Source organism: Miniopterus schreibersii, assembly GCF_964146895.1.
Source record: "Miniopterus schreibersii genome assembly, chromosome: 17".
NCBI lineage: Eukaryota > Metazoa > Chordata > Mammalia > Chiroptera > Miniopteridae > Miniopterus > Miniopterus schreibersii.
Genome location: NC_138117.1, coordinates 2666767 through 2685473, shown reverse-complemented (window position 1 = coordinate 2685473; position 18707 = coordinate 2666767). Strand labels below are relative to the sequence as shown.

The following is an 18707-nucleotide window of genomic DNA, read 5'->3' as shown; positions in this document are numbered from 1 at the left end:
TGATTTATGTCTGAAGGATCATCCGTCAGGATCAGACAGAAAGCAACCTCCACGCTGTCCTGGGTCCAGCTCCTGGGACAGATAACGGTCACGTCCCCCTGTGGCTTTCTGTGTATTTGAGAATAATAAATATTCTTTATTTATTGCGTACAATCATTACACGGGCCCATTAGACTGTGTTACTTAATTTTGTTAAACAAATAATCCGTATACGTACCAGTGGGACTGCTTGATCCACCAGCTTCTGGTTTGTCATGTCACCTAATTCTATTAATTTTTATCTTATATTTGAAGTTATGTGCATACAAATAATGGTGGTAGCATCTTCTCTGTCGGGGGCGTGCAGGAGGCAGCCCATCAATGACTCTCATCACTGGCGTTTCTCCCTCCTTCTCTCTCTCTCCCTCTCCCTCTCCCTCTCCCTTCCTCTCTCTAAAATCAATAAAATAAAATAAAAAGGTTCAGTGACGTCCTCATTTCCGTATTACTATTGGATGAAAAAACGAGTCGGTGGCCAACTGCAAATAGTCAAACATTATTTAAAAAATCAGGCCCAGTTTGTATCTTCTCTCCTCTGACCCACATTCCCCCCCGGCCAGTTTCCAAACATTCATCACAGTAGAAAACCTTGTGTGACCAGCTAGTAACGAGCACTGGTCTTGGTCCTTGAGGTTGTAGCCACGGGTCACGTCCGCCCCACCTGGAGAGCCATCACGCCAACTCCGGTGGCCAAATCTGTAGGAGCAGTGACAAGGTCCTTCCTCCTCAATGTTAGTTTAAGACTGAGGAGCAGCCAGTCCGACCCCTCCCTGTGCAAAGACCGCTGCTCAGTAGGTTCTCTTTCCAGGTTCTCTCAGTTGTCATTTAAAAAATATATATTTTTATTAATTTCAGAGAGAGGAAGGGAGAGGGAGAGAGAGGAACATCCATGATGAGAGTCGGTGATCGGCTGCCTCCCGCATGCCCCCGACTGGGGATCAAGCCTGAAACCCGGGCCTATGCCCTGACCGGGAATCGAACCGAGACCCCCTGGGTCCCAGGTCAACGCTCAACCCCTGAGTCACGCTGGCCGGGCTCAGCTGCCGTGTTTTTAAATTACTGTCCGTGTTTTCCTTCTTTCGGCAAAGCATCTAAATTAGCCTGAGAACCGGCTGAGCCCCCAGGACTTTGGCACCCTGCACTCTCCAGGACCAGCAGGGCAGAGTCTGGGAGCTTGTGAGGGGCCCACAACAATTATCCCGTCCAGTCCACTTCCCTTCTTAAATGCTGAGACGTCTAGGTAAGCAAACGCACTGCGCAGAATAAATATCCTAGAGCCCAAATGATTTCGCTGCAGTTTTCTCTTGGTTTTATGATTTTTAAGCACAGATAAATATTCCTAATGACCGAAGATAGTGTTTCTGGCTTGTTGATCCTATGCCTGCCGAGTTAGATGCTTGTTTTTGACAGTGACCAATACCACGACCCTTTTGGAGACCCGTGAAAACGTTGGGAACACGGACGCATGTCTCTCACGTCTTCCATAGTATCTGTAAAAGCAGAGAACAATTCATGGGATTATTTTCTTTCTTTTTTTAAAAAATTTCAGATTGCTTTTAAATGTCAAGTCAGGCTCCTAAACATCACTTTTCTTTCCCTTAATCAGATCGTGTCCGTTTCCCAATAAATCCCGTCTAAATAGGAGGCGGCCGCTCATTCTGATGCGCAGCAGGCCCCAGTCTGAAATGCGCGGCGCCTCCGGTCATCTCGTCGCAGGCGCCTTAGGCCTCTCCAAGGTCAGGGTCCTCTCGGGTGGGGCAGGGGGGCAAACGCAGAAAAGGAGGCGGGAAGCGGGATGTGAGAGAAGCTGACCTGCCAGGAACTTGCCTCAGGCGACGGTGTAAGGAGCTCTGAAAAGAAAAGTCCCCTGATTTGTCCCAAAGGAGGCGAGGGATGGGACCTTTGCCTCTCACACGAGCTAGTCACTGAACGTGGGCCGTCCCTGGGGGACGCAGCGGTGGGAGGGTGAGCTCCCCAGCCCTTCAGGTCTCTGGGGCGGCGGCTGCAGCCTCCTGAGTGCGCAGCAGGCCCAGCTGGGGGACGAGCACCTCTGTCCTGCAGGGATCTTGGCAGCCCAGCCAGGGCCCCGGGGCCACCCCCTGCAGTTACTAAAATTGGATGCTTCAAATAGTAAGTTCATCCCGTTTGGGGAAACCGCTGTGGAGACTCAGAAAAGTTCCTTTTGCTGGGAGACTGTCAAGAAGAAGGTGAGTGGGATGGGACGGCCTGTAATTCCCACCACTGCGGCTGGCCTTGTGTCGCCTCAGAGAGCCGTCCTCCGAGTCCTCTGCTGTGCCCCTTAAATCCCCTTCCCCTGGGCCGACCCCCTGTGTCCGAGTGCTTCACCGAGAAGCCTGGCCTGACTCGCCGAGGGGCCTGGCCTGACTCTCTGAGGGGCCTGGCCTGACTCCCCGAGGGGCCCGGCCTAGCTCGCCCAGGGGCCCGGCCTAAACCTTCCTCACGATTCTCTCCAAGCCAGTGATCGATGCGTCCTTCTTAAGCTGAGGGCGTCTGTGTGGCCAAGGCGCGCTCTCAGGAGGCCGGTTTTCAGGACTGCGCGTTGGCCGGCTCCTGGGAACCGAGCGCCGGGAATGTTCCGTCTCACGAGTGCCCTGCACCCCGGAGTCCCTGAGCCGCGCTGCACCAGTTGTCTAGACGGGTTATACCGACGCGTGCCTGGTGGTGACCCGGAGCTCCCTAACGCAGGTGAGTCACGCTGGTGCCACTGGCCTACGTGACTGGCCTTCAAGACCCTGGACCTGGAGGCTGGGGAATACGTCCCTGACTGAGCACTACACTCATGTCGCATCTTTACTGGGAAATTAAGTGCGTCCCAAGTGACACTACTGAGAGGGGAGGCCTGGGCGTTTGCCTCTAACTTTCTCCAGACTTATCGCCAACGGGCTTTTGGGAAGCCTACCATGGTCTACAGAGTGCGGCCAGGGAGTTAAAAGGAGGGGTGTGAGGGACAGTGTCGCCCACTCAGTCTTTGCATCTTCAGCAGTAGCACTAATATCAGCCATTCCTACTATTTTGGCCATGGTGTGCCAGAGGGCAGTTCTGGACGCTTCCACCTGCCCTTTCCCACCACGGTCACTTCTATACCTCAGGGGTAGTGGCCAATACGGTGGTTTTGCCAGCCAGGGAAATGAGCCCGAGGCCCAGTGGAGAGAACCAGTGTGAGCCAGGCTTGGGTCGGGGCTCCGCTAATGACCTGGGTCCCATCCATCCCATCATCACAAGGATGTCACGATGAGCTTCTAACCTTAGGAATCAATTTCAACGTAGTCCTGTTGGTTAGAAGTCCACAGAGAATCAGGGCCTCGCAGGTCCTGTCGGGGAAGAGTTAAGGGACTTAGGACCTGATGCACTTTCCATGGTGCTACAGGATCCGAGCTCATGGGAACCCGGGCTCCTTAAGTCGGTGAGTCTCAAGTGTGAAACTGCCTCGTCTTTCGTGGCCCTAGGAGCACCTTGTGCTGTAAGTTGTCTCACTGTAGGTAAGGCTCCCTTTGCCGCTACTCTGTCTAAACTCACCTGGGCCCCCTTTTTCTTAAAAAGTGAAGTTACAATAGTGTTAAAAGCATGTTGTTAGGTTAAATGTCTATTTCTTTTCTGGCCTTCGCAGCTCACTCCGTGGTGCAGCCCTTGGTCAGGATCTGGAAACGAAGATGTATCTCCCTTCCAAAGAATCCAAACAGGTGGCTCTTAAATGCCAGGGTTCAATGACCAGGGCAGGCTGTCCCCTGCAGCCGTGATTAATGTGTTGCTTACCTCCAGACTAGATTGCAGTGTGGGTCACCCAGAGACGAAGGACTGCCCTGCGTCCTCTGGCTCTGGACCTTCCCACAGGTCAGCAAAGCAAGCGGCCACCAACACGGTCTGGCTTAAAGGCATCAGGGGAGTTCCTCCTGCCCAACAAATCTTTCACCATCAGCTTTCTACTGATATGTAAACCGCGCCTTCAAGGGCCCATCCTTAGAGAACCATTCTTTATGGAAGTATCCCAGGCATTAAGCACAGTCCGCCAATAATACCTGATTTCAAATAAGTTAATCTCATCTGTTTTTGGAGAGGCTTCATGTTGAATGAACAGGGGCACAGGTGAGTTTAGACAGAGAAAATGATAAAGAAATACAGACGGCCTACCTGCGGAGTTATGTCAGTGGGGATTCTGCAAAGCAAGGCTCCGCCAAGGGGCCCGCAGGGTGTCCCGTTAAAAAATGGTCTTTATTTACTGTGTATGGGGAAACCTGATTTCTACTGATATATTTTAATACTTTAATCTTTTATAATCTAGCTACTTATTGCATGTATTTTACATGTGATTTTCTTCTGAGCCAGTTTTTCTTAAGGAGAGTCTTTTAAAATTTAGAAAATGTATAATATATAAATACAAATATCATTTATATTGGTATATAAACATTATAATATAAATATAAGAAACACAACAGAGCCCATATAGCCAAAGAACTCCTGGGGGGGGGGGATCAAAGCCAGTGGTATTGCACTCCCTGACTTCAAACTCTACTACCAGGCTGCATAACTGAAACTGTATGGTGTTGGCGGGAACCAGAGACATAGACCAGTGGGACAGAATTGAAAGCCCCGAGATAAACCCACACGTCGTAGGTGGGCAGCGGCCAAGATGTGACAAAGGAGCCAAAACCTTAAAATGGAGAGAGGAAAGTCTCTTCGGTAAATGGTGCTGTGAAAACTGGAAAACCACGTGTGAAACAATGAAACTAGACCTCTGCCTGACACCATGCACAAATATTAACTTAAAATGGTTTGAAAACTTGAACATAAGACTGGAAACAAGAAGATACAGAGAAGAAAACATAGGCTTTAAACGTATGGACCTTGGTCACAGACGGGTATTGGTGAACTTAACCCAAAAGACAAGGGAAGTGAAAGCAAAAATAACTAAATGGGACTACATCCAACTAGAGTTTCTGCACAGAAAAAAAAAAAAAAAAAAAAAAGCTTCAACAAAACAAAAAGGCAGCCACCCAAATAGAAGATATTTGCAAATACAAACGCATTTTTAAAAATTTATCTTTACTGTTGCAAGTATCACAGATGTCCCCCCCTTCCCCCCATTTATCTCCCCCCCCAGCCCTTCACTGCACTGTGGTCTGTCCAGGGTGATGCACATGAGCATCTAAGCTCCTGGTTAATCTCCCCCCCCCCCTTGCCTCTGAGGTCCCTCCGTCTGGTCCATGCTTCCATGTCTCTGGATCTATTTTGTTCATCAGGTTTTTTTGTTCGTTAGATTCCACATATGCAGCATAGATTTTTGGATTAAGAAGAGAGGACATTTTCTCTAGTTCTAGATTTGGACCGATTATAAGACCACACTGTCCTCTGGTGGCTATTACTATAAGCCTGTCACAGGATGTTTCAGGAACCTTAAGACCCTCTAGAAAATACACTTTCCCCCTTAGTTAATTATAAGTTAATCATAGTCTTTTAGGACATTTGTTTGCCAGTAAACAAAGAATTCAAATTTTAAGGTGTGTTTCTTACTCATTTAATTTTTAAGCAGGGCTACTTACTTAAAGATAATATTTAGTATGTTTCTTAGGATATTTTTATCAAAATACCACTGATGTGAAGTTAAAATAATAAAATATGTGACATGTAAGACTTGTTCTTAAATTACAGTTCTTATATATGTTAAAATAATGTTTTTTATTTTATGTACTTCTATTTTCCATTGGATATATTTTCACATATGAACATTTTTATATATTTTATATAATTATAAAATAAGGCATATCACCAAGATGTACGATATATTTACCAATCCTTCTGATGAACTGCATCCACTAAAGTGGATCGAGGTTTAATCCACCTGTTTGAGTTTGATAAAGTTATTAGGGAACAGTTGAAAAGGAAAGTAATTTCAAGAATGGGCTGCCTGGATTTGAAAATTTTGGGTTAGCCTGCTTTCTGAAAACATGATCTCAGGCAAATATTTACTGCAACTTAGTTTCAGTTTCCTCATCATCAAGTTATACCTCCGTATGAACAGAATCATTCCAAACTGCATATAATTATGAATATTTGACAGAACGAGACCACGTACCCACAGATCACCCCACCTTTTCTGGCAGAGAGCAAGTGTCCCCCAGCCGTCGGTGTCTTCATGTTCCTTCTAGAACTTTCGGCAACAAGCCTCATGGGACGTAACTTCAAAAACTGACACGTTAGACACTCAGCGATGCTGCAAGCGAAGGAACAATTTTAGGAAATGATCCTTGCACATGGAGACATTTTATCATATTTCAGGATCTGTATCTGGCCCAATTGCTTTTCAAATTCAACACATGAATGTAGTTCTAATCGAAATAAAATGCGAAACTACAGATTTCTGCCCTTGTCTCTGGAAGCAGTTTGCTGTATAATTTGTCTTTTCTTGGTTTCAGTGGATACTAGTTTGGAAGGAGAGATTTTTATGTGTTTATCACAGTTACTTCTATTACCTCTGTGTCCTTGAGTTAACAATATGGGAATGACCCGAAGACTAAGGGACATGGAAAATAAACATACCTGTACCTGAGTCTGTATCTGTATCTCTCTCTATTTGTATCTGTATCTAATATTCACACTCGCTGACCTGATGGCATAAACGAGCCACCTTCCGGTTTGTCCTGTAGGGTCCCTCCCCTTTCTACTTTCCCGCTACGTGGTGGCTGCCCCGGGGCGGGGACCCGTCTTTGCTGCCTGTGTCCCGAGTCTAACGCAGGACCTTGCGCACGGGGGAGGCTGTAATGCTCACTGTGAAAAACGTGCTCTAATTAGGCGCCACAGGCAACCACTTCCCTCATTCCCGTAGTCAAAGAAATTGGTTTTTTAATCGTCACCTGAGGGTATTTTTTCCATTGCTTTTCGGGGGGGGGGGGCACCGACATGGGACTGGTCGCCTCCCGCAGCGCCCAGGCACCAGCCCGCCTGTCGCGGGCCGCCCTCTAACCACGGCCGCGCCAGCCGGGCCGTGACTGTTTCTGCCGCTTCGTTCCTTCTTCCTGTCATTGACTATGCAGGCTGGGGAGCATCGTAAATGCCCCGTAATGTCCCTTCCTCACCTGTCCTATAAATCCAGCATAATTTGTTGTATAAATATCACCTGCCTTTCTACAAAGAAAAATACATCACTTTAAATTAAGAATACACTTAAAATTCATAAGATTAAAGTAATGCTCTGAAATTGGGGCAATTACAACGTGAGGCCGTGCTGATGCTCCCAGCGTCCAGGCACACCGCCCGTCGTCCAGCAGGTGGCAGAGCTCCTCAAAAAGTCACCGGACAAGAAACGAAAAAACGAGAGCAGCGAGTCTTCCAAAACTGACCCCTAGATGTCTCTCTGCAACCACTTATACCCGAGCTGCTGTCTAAACCGTAAACGCATAGATAAGATCATCAACACTTTCTACAAGGAGCAAACATACCATGGAAGAGGTGAGCATCTTCCGCCTCGCGTGATGCTTTAACCGCAGCGTAGCCACCCAACAGGAAAGGAGATTATAAAACCGTGAACTAGGGTGACAGCTCTGAATACAAGAGACTTCGAAACACAGTGATTTGTCCCAAAATAAATCTCATTATAACGTTGTTCCCGTGTTCAATAAGGTTTTCTGTTTGAAGTGGTCTTAAATATTTATTAGTCCCGTATGATCGTATTGTTTGAGCTAATAGCATTAGAGCTAACGCCAGGTGGACACACCAGGCTAGCGACTCTGAGCCTGGTGAACGGGGCCCTGGGAACACCCTGGAAATCATGGGCATTCCCAAAGAGCAGAGGGACAGCCTGGCATCACGCCTTTGCTATTGTTTTTCTCACACGCACATGTACACACATGCACATACGAGCGTGCACACACACGCGCCCACATTTAGCTCTGCTCACATCACTGAGTGACACACTTAGGTACGCTGGGTGCGTATGTCACCCCATCTACCTCCCCAGAGAAATGGGCTTCTCCTTGCTATGAGGCTCAGAATATATGAGCGGATTTCTACGCTCACTCCGGTTATTTCCCCTTTTATATTGAGGACTGTTTACCTCTAAATCATCCTAAAAGAAATAAGGAACCAGTATTCAGTATAATCTACAGATAGAGAAACTCATGTGCTACAAAGAAACACTGATTTCTCTTTTAGGGGTTGGTTTTCTTTACCTTATCTGAGACTGAATTAAGTGATGAATTAGGATTACAAATCCAAACTACACATCTGTGTACAAATAGGAATTTACGCAAACCATGAGACGACACCACACCCTTGTCATTCAAACTTCAAATCTCCATACAATAAACACTTTGTTTCTATCCAGTTTAAAAATTAGCAAAGCGTTGTAACAGTCTCCAGATACCACAATCAAACTAACGATACTCCGTAACCACATGTCACTCAAGGCAGTGAATTCTGTCCCAGCCGAGTCCAGGGCAATCCTGCCACAAACTAAAGTAGAAGGAGGCGTTGTGCATTTTAGGAGACAGGGCACAGCTCAAGAGGGAATTTCTGCCTCTGCCAAACCACAGCTTCTCTGGTGTTAGATTTCCCTGGTGCTAGATTCCTAAACTCAGCAGTCAGCATCCGCATGGCTTTTAACCCACCCAGAACACCTAAGTGTACACAAATCTCTGTGCAAGGTGAATAACCCGAAGGTGCATTCTCAAATCTCAAGAATTGAATTTATTTCCCTATTTAGCAAAGTAAGACTCTGTCTTTCATGAAAAAGACAGGGTCCAGGAGAAATCCCACTGGTACAGGGGGGGCCTGTGGGGGAGGCATGGCCCTCCCACCAGGTCCCAGTCCTTTAATTTACAAAGTTTCCCACAAATTATCTTTGTCAGCTTCTTCAGAAAACAGAGAAAATGAGAGACTGTCACATGAGTCACATCCTAATAAAATTCATGACAATTAAGGAATTACATTGCATGGGCTTCTGATGTCCATACACCCCACAGGAGACAGGTCAAGGAGAGGACCCTCTCGTGCGGTTCAGCTGCAGGGAATCCCCTCCTTCCCCCATGATAACCACTTGGGTTTGTTTTGCCCAATGAAACATTTCGACCTGGTGTCCTGGTGGTGTCTCAGCAAAGATTTCTGTCCCTGGGCAGGAGAGTCCTTTAGTCCGTGACGAATGCCCACTTTTCCAGGGGATCCCTCCAGCCTGCAGGACAAGACCTTTCCATCTTGTCCTAGAAGAGTCCTAGCAGTAGGCCTTTGGGTGGGGACTTGACTTCCCTTCTGCCATTTGTACCAGACCATCCTGGCGCCAAGTGCTCCCTGCTGTGTCTGAGCAGAGCACCTGTCTGACTCACGCCATCAGCTCGCAGGCCCTCCCGCTCCTGACAGCAGACCAGACCTCACGCAGGTCTAGGTGGGACTGGTGATCATGGAAACCTGTGTAATGACGCACCTCACGCAGGATCCTGAACACATCCGCTCGCCCCAGCAGGTGCGGGGACATTTCCCGACTCGGGTCTGTGTCCTGTGACGAGCCTCCCTGGACATGTAGTTGCAGACTTGGCTCAGTTATGCATCTGTTCCCCAAATCCAAGTTTGTTTGTTTGTTTTCAAACATAGTGAATGACTGTTCAACATTTTAAATAGACTAAAGAACACACACTTGAGCAGGCTACCGTGTGTTGTAACTACCAACGTGTAAATAACAAAATGACGCTCTTGAGTCTTGCACACAGGCTCTGTTTAGAGTGAAAGGAGAAGATAAAAGCACATGGCAGTTTGTGTTTTCTCTATATTATATCTCTAACAAAATGTGCCTTTTGCAGGAACTGGGGTGGAAAGGGCCAGGAGGACTCCTGTTTCAATAAACCAGGTGCCCAGGATGGAAGAAACTCTGGCAGAAGGAAGCAAGCTCAGAACCCTTGCTCTGAATTATACTCGGGTTTACAGTTTATGGAGAAATCTAATGCATATTCATATTTTCCCGTCTCCTACAAATACTGTTCTTTTTAACATAAAGATGCACCTAAATTCCTTTCTCTGATATTTAAGTTAGTGACTGCTGGGAGACGAACAAAGGGATCATTGAAATAGCTCGGAAACCTGTGAGCACGCCCAGCGCCGCCTCATCCCGAGATTAGGAGGTTCGGCTCTGACAGCGCACTTTCCTCTCGCAAGTCTCAACTCCACTGCTGCTGTTTCCCCCCTGGCTCTCCCAGCACCTGTTGGGAGCAAGGGTAGAGCGGTCGGATTGCAAATTTGTTCTTTCCTTCCTATTTTAAGTAAAGGGGGGGGAGAAAGGTCTGGAATGGGCAGGGCTGCTCGAAAAAACACAGTTGAAACTTTACTTTTAATTACTCCTCAAATGGGCCATTTTGAATATTTTTAGATTTACTACTATCTACAAAATTAAAGTATTTTTGTTGGTCGCTAGACTCGCTCCTTAAAACTTTAACCAAGCAGTACTCACAATGGTGTCCGCTGTTTAAAAACACAACCCAGGAAACTAGCAGCGGCTGGGATGAATATTGATGCCTCTCTGCTGAAGAAAACAGCACCATTTAAGAGCAGATACATATTGGAAATGGAATAATTACTTGTCTCTAAAGGCCCATTCACGTTTTGGTGTTTTGGTGGTTTTTTTTTTTTTTCTTTTTTCATAAAATACATAGTGTGACCCATGAAGAGATAAAAACGTGTCAAGTGCACTTGCGAGGATATTTTTCATGGCTCCTAAGGACAGTTTTCCTTTTGTTCCCTGCCCCCCACTGCCCCTCCACCACCCCCCGCAGCGGTTTCCCAGTCCTTCCACAGGCAGGTCTTTCATGGGCAAAAAAAAAAAAAAAAAGCAAAAGCATTTCTCTGCAGCCAGGGGAGCCCACATGGTGACACGAATGCCTTCATTTTCGGGGCGGTGCAGCCCGGGGCTGGCTGGGCCCCCGAGACCTGCAGCGCGGGCCCAGCGCTCAGGACCCGCCCGCGGGGGGCGGGGGGGGGCGGCACCCACCCCGGGAACCCGCCCCGAGGAGGCGCCCCCCTCACTTCCAGGGCCTTTTGTCTTCCCGCTTCTGCCCACTTTTTAGGAAGAGGCAGGAGTTAATGGTTTTGTCTCCCTACGCGTAAAACCTCTCCAAACGTCACCCCAGGTACGGGCTTCCCTGCGCCAGGGGCTGCCGGGCCCTGCGGACACCCCTCCCCGCCCGCAGCGGGTTGGGCGCCGGGCCCCGCGGCCCCACATCTGCAGGCCAGGCCCGCGTCCCGAAAGCCCAGGCCCGGGCCCTCCAGCGCCCCGAGCGCGGCCGGCGGGGGGCTCAGGAAGTGAAGTTACCTCTCTCGAAAACACTTAAGCACTTTTCCCCTCTGCACTGAAATCCCGGAGAACAGCCCATTTTGCAGCCGAGTAATTTAGTCTGACAACAGATTCTTCCTCTGTTCACAGCTGTCCCAGAGGGAGGAGCTGAAACCCGAACCTCTGCGCCGCGATTGGCTCCTTCCTGCCCGAGAGGAAAAAAAACCCACCCGGCCGAAAAAACGGGCTCAGTTCCTAAAGGAGCCCCGCGACTTCAGAGGCGCCCGCCGTCCCGGCCGCACCTGAGCGGGGCCGCAGCCCGAGCCCCGCGGCCACGATGCTCTAGGGGCCGGCCGCCGCCTCCGCCGGACCGTTATCCGCCCAGCGCCGCGGGCCGCCGGCAAGATGCCGCGCTCCTTCCTGGTCAAGAAGCATTTCAACGCCTCCAAGAAGCCCAACTACAGCGAACTGGACACGCACACAGGTAAAAAAACCAAAAAACCAGAAACCAGAAAAAAGGAAGGAAGAGAGGGAGGGAGGGGGGAAGGAGGGAGGGAGGGAAATGAACAAAAAGGAAATTATGTGTGTATACCTCTCACATTATAAACTATAAATGTTCGCTGCAACTCACATACTGCTACAAAAGAACCGAATGCTACACTGTTTCCCTCTTCAGTGCGTCCTAAAAGAGGGCAGCTCATGCTGATCGCTGAGGATACATTGTAACTGAAAACTCTGAGCTTTTCCCTGGCAGGGAGGCTGGCGCGGGGCCGGCAGCCTGTCCGACGCGCGTGTGCGCACCGCGGGGACACGGCCACGCGCAGCCCAGCACTAACCGGGGGCCGCTGCTTTTTTCGTGGCGTGGGGCTCCGTTCCTGTGGGAAGCGGCCTGATGGACACACACCTTCCTCCCCAAGGCCGTAAAAGCTGCCAAGAGCCCGTGCATGGCACGGAAAGCAACTTCTCTGTGTCTTTAAAAATACCCGTTTTTCATTCTCATGGGGACCGTGAAGGCCCTGGCCTGGCCCTGCTCCGGGACAGCAGAGCCCGGCCTGGCTGCTGTCACACTGTGTGTGCGGGGGGCACCGGTGTGCGTTAGATCCGGTAACTACTGCACAGCAGCGGGCGTGGAAATGAAATGAAATCTTCGTTATCAAGTCCCCTACGTGTTGCCAAGTGGCTTCTCGGCGTCTGTTGAATGTTTTACCTTAACCTTCGCTTCTTTCCCTTTCTTCCCCCAGTGATTATCTCCCCCTATCTCTATGAGAGCTACCCCGTGCCTGTCATACCGCAACCGGAGATCCTCAGCTCGGGAGCCTACAGCCCCATCACCATGTGGACGGCGGCCGCTCCCTTCCACTCCCCGCTGCCCAGCGGCCTCTCCTCTCTTTCCGGATACGCCTCGTCCCTGGGGCGAGTGAGTCCCCCTTCCCCGTCCGACACCTCATCCAAGGACCACAGTGGCTCCGAAAGCCCCATTAGTGATGAAGAGGAGAGACTGCAGTCCAAGCTTTCAGACCCCCACGCCATCGAGGCGGAAAAGTTTCATTGCAATTTATGCAATAAGACCTACTCGACGTTTTCTGGGCTGGCCAAGCATAAGCAGCTGCACTGCGACGCCCAGGCCCGGAAATCCTTCAGCTGCAAATACTGTGACAAGGAATACGTGAGCCTCGGCGCCCTGAAGATGCACATCCGGACTCACACCTTGCCTTGTGTCTGCAAGATCTGCGGCAAGGCGTTTTCCAGGCCCTGGTTACTGCAAGGACACATCAGGACTCACACTGGTAAGCGGAAACGGAGACAGGAAGGTTGCTCTCGGGGAGGCAGGAGCTCTGGGTTGGCTTTGGGACTTGCACTGAGTAGTGACACGGTGCTTTTAATGATGGACGGGCGTTTATAGCTACTTCCTGGTGACTCAAAAAGTCCTCGGAGCACCAACTGCTCCGTTTCTTATTAACAGCCTCTGCTCCAGAGGCTGCAAACAGGACTGAGACGCTGGAGAGTCGATTCAGAGGGTTTGGCCTCAAAGATCAGTTAGAAAGTCGGGAAAGGTGCACTTGGATGTGTGCTCTCTGAAACTGCTTCCGATGACCAGCAGCTGTACATGTTGCCGTCTCAGTCGATGTGCTTGATAGACAGAGAGATGGTTTGCCTGCAGTTTCCTGTTGGTAAAGTTTGGGCTGTGACATCTATGGCCCCAGAGCAAGGCGCATGAGTTAGAGCTGGATTTGCTCTCGCTGGTTTTGTTGTTTTGCTTGCTGATTTTTTTTCTCTCTAGCACATTCTGCAGGGAGGGAAGGCACCTCTCCAGACTTAGTCATGGTACAGAAAGAGGGAAAAGGGGACTGTTGGGAGGAGCCGAACATTCAGCCTCACCTGCTGAGGCAAGAAGCTCCCATTAGGGAAAGCCCTAGAAACGCGTGAGTTACTTCTACGTAACCGCAGCAGCAGCGATACACTGTAGCGTAACTTTCAGTGCAACATTCAAATGTATCCTCGAGGGCCAGATATTAAAATCAGCATCTGTCTCGGGGAATTTTCATCCGGCTTTGCTGCCGCGCGTGCTTTTGGCTGAATGCGGTTGTTGGTGAGCAGTGTCTGTCTCGGTGTCTCCTCTTAAACACTGACCGTCTCTCTCTCCCCCCCGCCCCCGCCCCAGGGGAGAAGCCTTTTTCTTGCCCTCACTGCAGCCGGGCGTTTGCAGACAGATCCAACCTGAGGGCCCACCTGCAGACCCACTCGGATGTAAAGAAATACCAGTGCAAAAACTGCTCCAAAACCTTCTCCAGAATGTCCCTGCTGCACAAACACGAGGAGTCTGGCTGCTGTGTGGCGCACTGAGCGACGCAACCCGCGCTTCCTCGGACGGGACGCATTTCTTCACGCGGCTCCAAGGGATAAAGGAAAGTCCAAAGGCATTTTCTCGCGTGCATACCGACCAAATAATATGTACAGACACACACCCACCCGCACACCCACACCCCCCCACGGCGCTGCAGGAGCATGGAATCTATGTTTAGAGTTAATCCTTTCCATGTGAAGTTTAAAATGACTGTGTATTTACTGACAGCTCGAGAGGGAGACTAAGAGACCAGGATCTTTCTCTTCAAAGGGGAAACAAAAAAAAAGCACATTGTATCTTTCCTTACCAAGAAAGAACGCAAAGATTTACATTGCTGCCAAATCATTTCAACCGAAAAGAACAGTATTGTTTTGTACTAGAGTTTGTAATGGGATTTCTCGTAGGAAGAGAACCTGCCAGACACTATCTCAGGTGCCTTATAAACTGTTCCAAGTTTACTTCATTACGTGTCTAATGTCTGGTTACCGTTGTTGAACTAGAGCTTTTTTTTTTTTTTATTGCTTTAAAAACTGTATTTTTAGGAGAGAGAGGAAAAATAGAGCAAGAACAAAACACAGGAGGCCGTATGAAAAGTGTTTTTGTTGTTGTTTATGTTTTGCCAATAACCAGCATGTGCCTTGGGGGAGGAGGGGAAGACTAGCTTTGAACATTCCTGGTGCATGCTCCATGTCTTACTTTTAAAAATAATGTTTAATGATTTTTCTAAAATTAATTAAAGATGGGAATAAGTGCAAGAAAGGAATCTCAGAAACTCAGTAATGTGCTTAAAACTATTTTAAGTGCATACAACAAATGCAATCCACACAGCACCCTTTCCAAAGTGCCTTAATTGTATAGTTGCTGAGTCAATGTAAATTTGTGTTTATTTTTATATGACCGAATGGATTTTGTATGAAAAGGAGATGTTTTCTATAGCTAACGCGTATAAAAAACCTGAGACTTGTGAAATCGTGTTTCTTTTTTTAAAAACCAATTTTCAAGGTCCTTTTTTATAATAAACATTTTTGATTTAAAATCTATTGTTTGTATACTATTTTCAGAAACTTTACTTACTTCATGATTACTGCCAAAGTGCTACACAAGACTCGTTTCTTTCATTAATAAGAGAAAAAGTGAAAAATAGTGTTTTTTATGAATATTAAGTGGTATTTTATGTGTTCACTTATAATAAGCTGCCAGGACTTTTCCCTTTACTCTTAAAATAACACTGTCACCTTCAGAAAGACATCGTGATGGTCGTTTGTTCATAGAGCCCTTTAACAAAAATAACACTTTATGAATGCTAAAAATGTTCACATTATTAATAGTCAAGAATATTTTTAAAATTATTTATTTATGATGATTTTATTATGTTTGCTTTACGAAGTCAAATTATAAACTTAATCATATTAACCACTGAAACAGTTTAAAATGAAATATTATTTACTGGGACACCGGAGGGGAAATAGGAAATCTGCATGAAAAGATCAGGAAAAATTGGATTTATCACAAATCACACTGGTTGGAAAAGCAGACCTTGCCAAAAAAAACCCCCCAAAAAACCACAACAAACAAAACCAAACAAAAAATCCCATGTCTTGTAACATAAAATATGTGGTAGGGTTGGTGGGAAAAAGGCGTAAGTAATAGAAAGTTAAGGTTTCCCTTTTGGTGTTTTGAACAAGCACCCATCCCAACACAATCTGTGCTTGATAAAACACAGCGTGAGCACCGCTCCACATGCAAGCACCAAATTCACGGGGACCGACTCGTGTAAAGATGCTCAGCATCACAGTCATGTCAACAATGACCGGACTCCGTATGGGAATCCAAACTTTGGGCCCATTATAAAGATGGTCCTTGCTGCTTACAGTTACTTCTTTCTGGTATGCTCAGAACTCGCAGGATTATTTTTCCTTGTAACGTCCAAATAAAAGCCAGAACTAGTATCTCAAAGGTATCAGTTACAGACCATTAACAAGAGACCCAAAATATCCAAACTATTCCCTTACTATTCATACACATTCTACTGTGTGTTATATTTAACTATTTGGTAGATAACTGAAAGGGGTGTGCATTTGAAGAAAGCCCTTCAATTTAATATTCTACTTTTAATTTTTTTTTTTATATCTCAGAACATATATCACACAGGCAAAATTATTTAGGACAGCGATTTATAAATGCAAAGTAAATAGCTGATAGGTTGACTGGGACATTCTAAAGTTATAAAAATACCACTTTAGTGAGTGTATTTGGTTTGGAAATGATTTCTTGGACGTTTCCCGGCCAGCTAAGGTATATTAGCTGATGGGCTATACCAGGAACCACATCTGCAGAGGCTTCCTTGCCTTGGGTGTAGATCCATAAGCAAGTCACTTCTCGGTGTCCAAAACTTAAATAATATTCTAAAAGGAAAAGTCCGTTCATTGGCTTAATTTCTTCATGAAAAATTAGTGGTTGATATTTTTAAGCTGTTTTGACCATGTCCTCATTATGGTAACCTTCACTCAGGGTTAAAATATTTTACTGCCACTAAGGAAACACGAGTCTGAATTACTATACATAAGATACTAAGGTTTCCTAGAAATTCAGCTCAGTACTTTTTTAGAATCTTTAGCATTTTTTACCAAAGGTCTGTGACTAGATGTCTGTGCTCCTACAATACGTAAGACCTGGCTCAAATGTTAGCTGCTTTGCAATATTTTTCCAAATTTGCTCTTTTTGGGAGCTTTCTGTCAGTCATCATGGAGTATTCTCTCACTACACAGCGGTTACTTGTGGATACCTTTCTTTTTCACAGAGCATCCTTAAATCGCAAATTCCTAGTCCTAAGCACATCCTCTGAAACACAGACCTCAACACCTGTTTATTGGTTGAACAAATTGATAAAACAATAGAAACTGATGAAAAATAGTTTGCAGATCTAAAATAAATCAACATATCTCCCTTTATTGCAAAGCCTTCGTAATTTCTGAGAGACCTTCTGGGCCCAATACTGACATATCCCCTCACTTAGTGAGGACAACCTCCCCCTGCCAATAGATCAGATGCTCCCCGGGGGCAAAAATAATGCCCGTGGACCAGGCCTGATAGACACTCTGAGAGCCTGAGCTTTGAAAACTGTGTATTTTAATAATAGGTACACATGCTAATAAGCAATCTCAGTATCCTTAATTCGTCTCACATGATATGAGAAAGTGTGGTATGGTGGGGAGACCACCTGCTTTTAAATTCAACATATGTGCTCACTGAAGAGCTGCCTTACATCTTATTGGCTTTACGCCCTTAGGCCGCTCAGCTTAACCTACTGGCGTCTCAGTTTCCTGAAGCGTAAACTAGGAATAAGGGATCAGCATTGTAATTAAGGACCCAATAGTCCTTTGCACTAATAGGCCGTGTAGGTCGAAATATTGAGTACCCAGTGTGGTGGTTGTTAATATTATTTTAAATGCTATGGACCAACCCAGTCGCTATAGCAACTGTCCCCCAATGTTGTTATTAAAAACTAAATATGTACCTGCTTTTGTGCTCGGAAACTGACAGATGTCATCTTCAATGGTAACAATTTCTCTATGAAGCTGGCATTTTGCAGGTAAGGATATTAAACTCAGGGAGGTCGGCTACTGGAACCAAGGTAATGAAATCAGCAAGTTGCAAAACTGAAACCCAAACCCAGAGCCTTCTGGCTCCCAAGGCCCTGCCTTTTCCTCCCCCCGCGGAGAGGGAGAGGCAGCTGGACTCCTCTCAGCACAGTGACTGTATTTTGTGAGCACGTCACAGCGATTTGTTGAGAAGGGTGATGGCCGTGGGCCCTGAGAGGAGACCCCCTAAGGGTGCATGTAGGAGCGCCCTTCATTCGGGAATTTTACAGGACCCCTAACTCCTTCAGGGCCCCTTCCCCGTCTCTCCCGAGAAACCCTGTCGGCTCCGTTTCCTCCAGCGTGGGCCCCGTCTCCCCAGGAGGGACAGCCTCTCTCAAGCGGCCCCCCAGAGTCCTCCTGCAGCCCGTGGGCCCGCTTCCTCCAGCCAGCTCCGGGCCGAGATGCAAACCAGCTGGTCCCCATCCTCTGCACGTTAACACTTCATCTTCTGAAGGCCACTGCGACTCCCTCGCACGCCCACTCCTTCCACCCGGGCTTTTATCTCCCCGGACTGAAAGGCCTTCCAAGCTAAACAGTCCCTTCTTTCACCACGACCACGTGGGCGCCCGGGGGTCACGAGGCCGTTATCATTTGGAGAAGTCAGAGGCCTCTCTGGCTGAGATCCACGCACAAGAAACCGCCCCGGTCGGAGAGGGGACACATTCTGAGCAAAATTAATTTGCGAACGAGTGTCCTGTCGTCTGGGGGGACAGCCACTCTCACAGCAGGCGCCTTCCTGCGGTTCTTGCGCTGGAACAGGTGAGGAACAGCCTCCCTCTACCTGAGGTGCACGGTGCGGGGGGGACCCTCTGGTTTAATCGTTAGTGCTGAGCAGGTAGAAAGCGCCCGGGGAGCAGCCGGGGCTGGAGGTGAGCTGAGCCCCGCAGGAAGCCATAAGCAGCTGGCGGGAGGCGCC

At 47.7% G+C, this 18707-nt stretch overlaps 1 protein-coding gene across 1 annotated transcript; it reads left to right on the top strand.

The window, feature by feature from the left end:
- Positions 1 to 11548: 11548 nt before the first annotated feature.
- Positions 11549 to 15190, top strand: SNAI2 (snail family transcriptional repressor 2). Its single transcript, XM_081116516.1, has 3 exons — positions 11549 to 11789; positions 12547 to 13092; positions 13968 to 15190. The coding sequence occupies exons 1-3, from the start codon at positions 11711 to 11713 to the stop codon at positions 14147 to 14149; spliced, it is 807 nt and encodes a 268-aa protein (XP_080972642.1). The 5' UTR covers positions 11549 to 11710; the 3' UTR covers positions 14150 to 15190.
- Positions 15191 to 18707: the final 3517 nt, after the last annotated feature.

Bases quoted from the DNA above. Each gene is read 5' to 3' on its own strand.
- SNAI2 (XM_081116516.1), top strand. From the start codon at position 11,711: ATGCCGCGCTCCTTCCTGGTCAAGAAGCATTTCAACGCCTCCAAGAAG. The intron at 11,790-12,546 runs GTAAAAAAACCA...TTCTTCCCCCAG, and splicing joins CGAACTGGACACGCACACAG to TGATTATCTCCCCCTATCTC. The intron at 13,093-13,967 runs GTAAGCGGAAAC...CCCCCGCCCCAG, and splicing joins ACACATCAGGACTCACACTG to GGGAGAAGCCTTTTTCTTGC.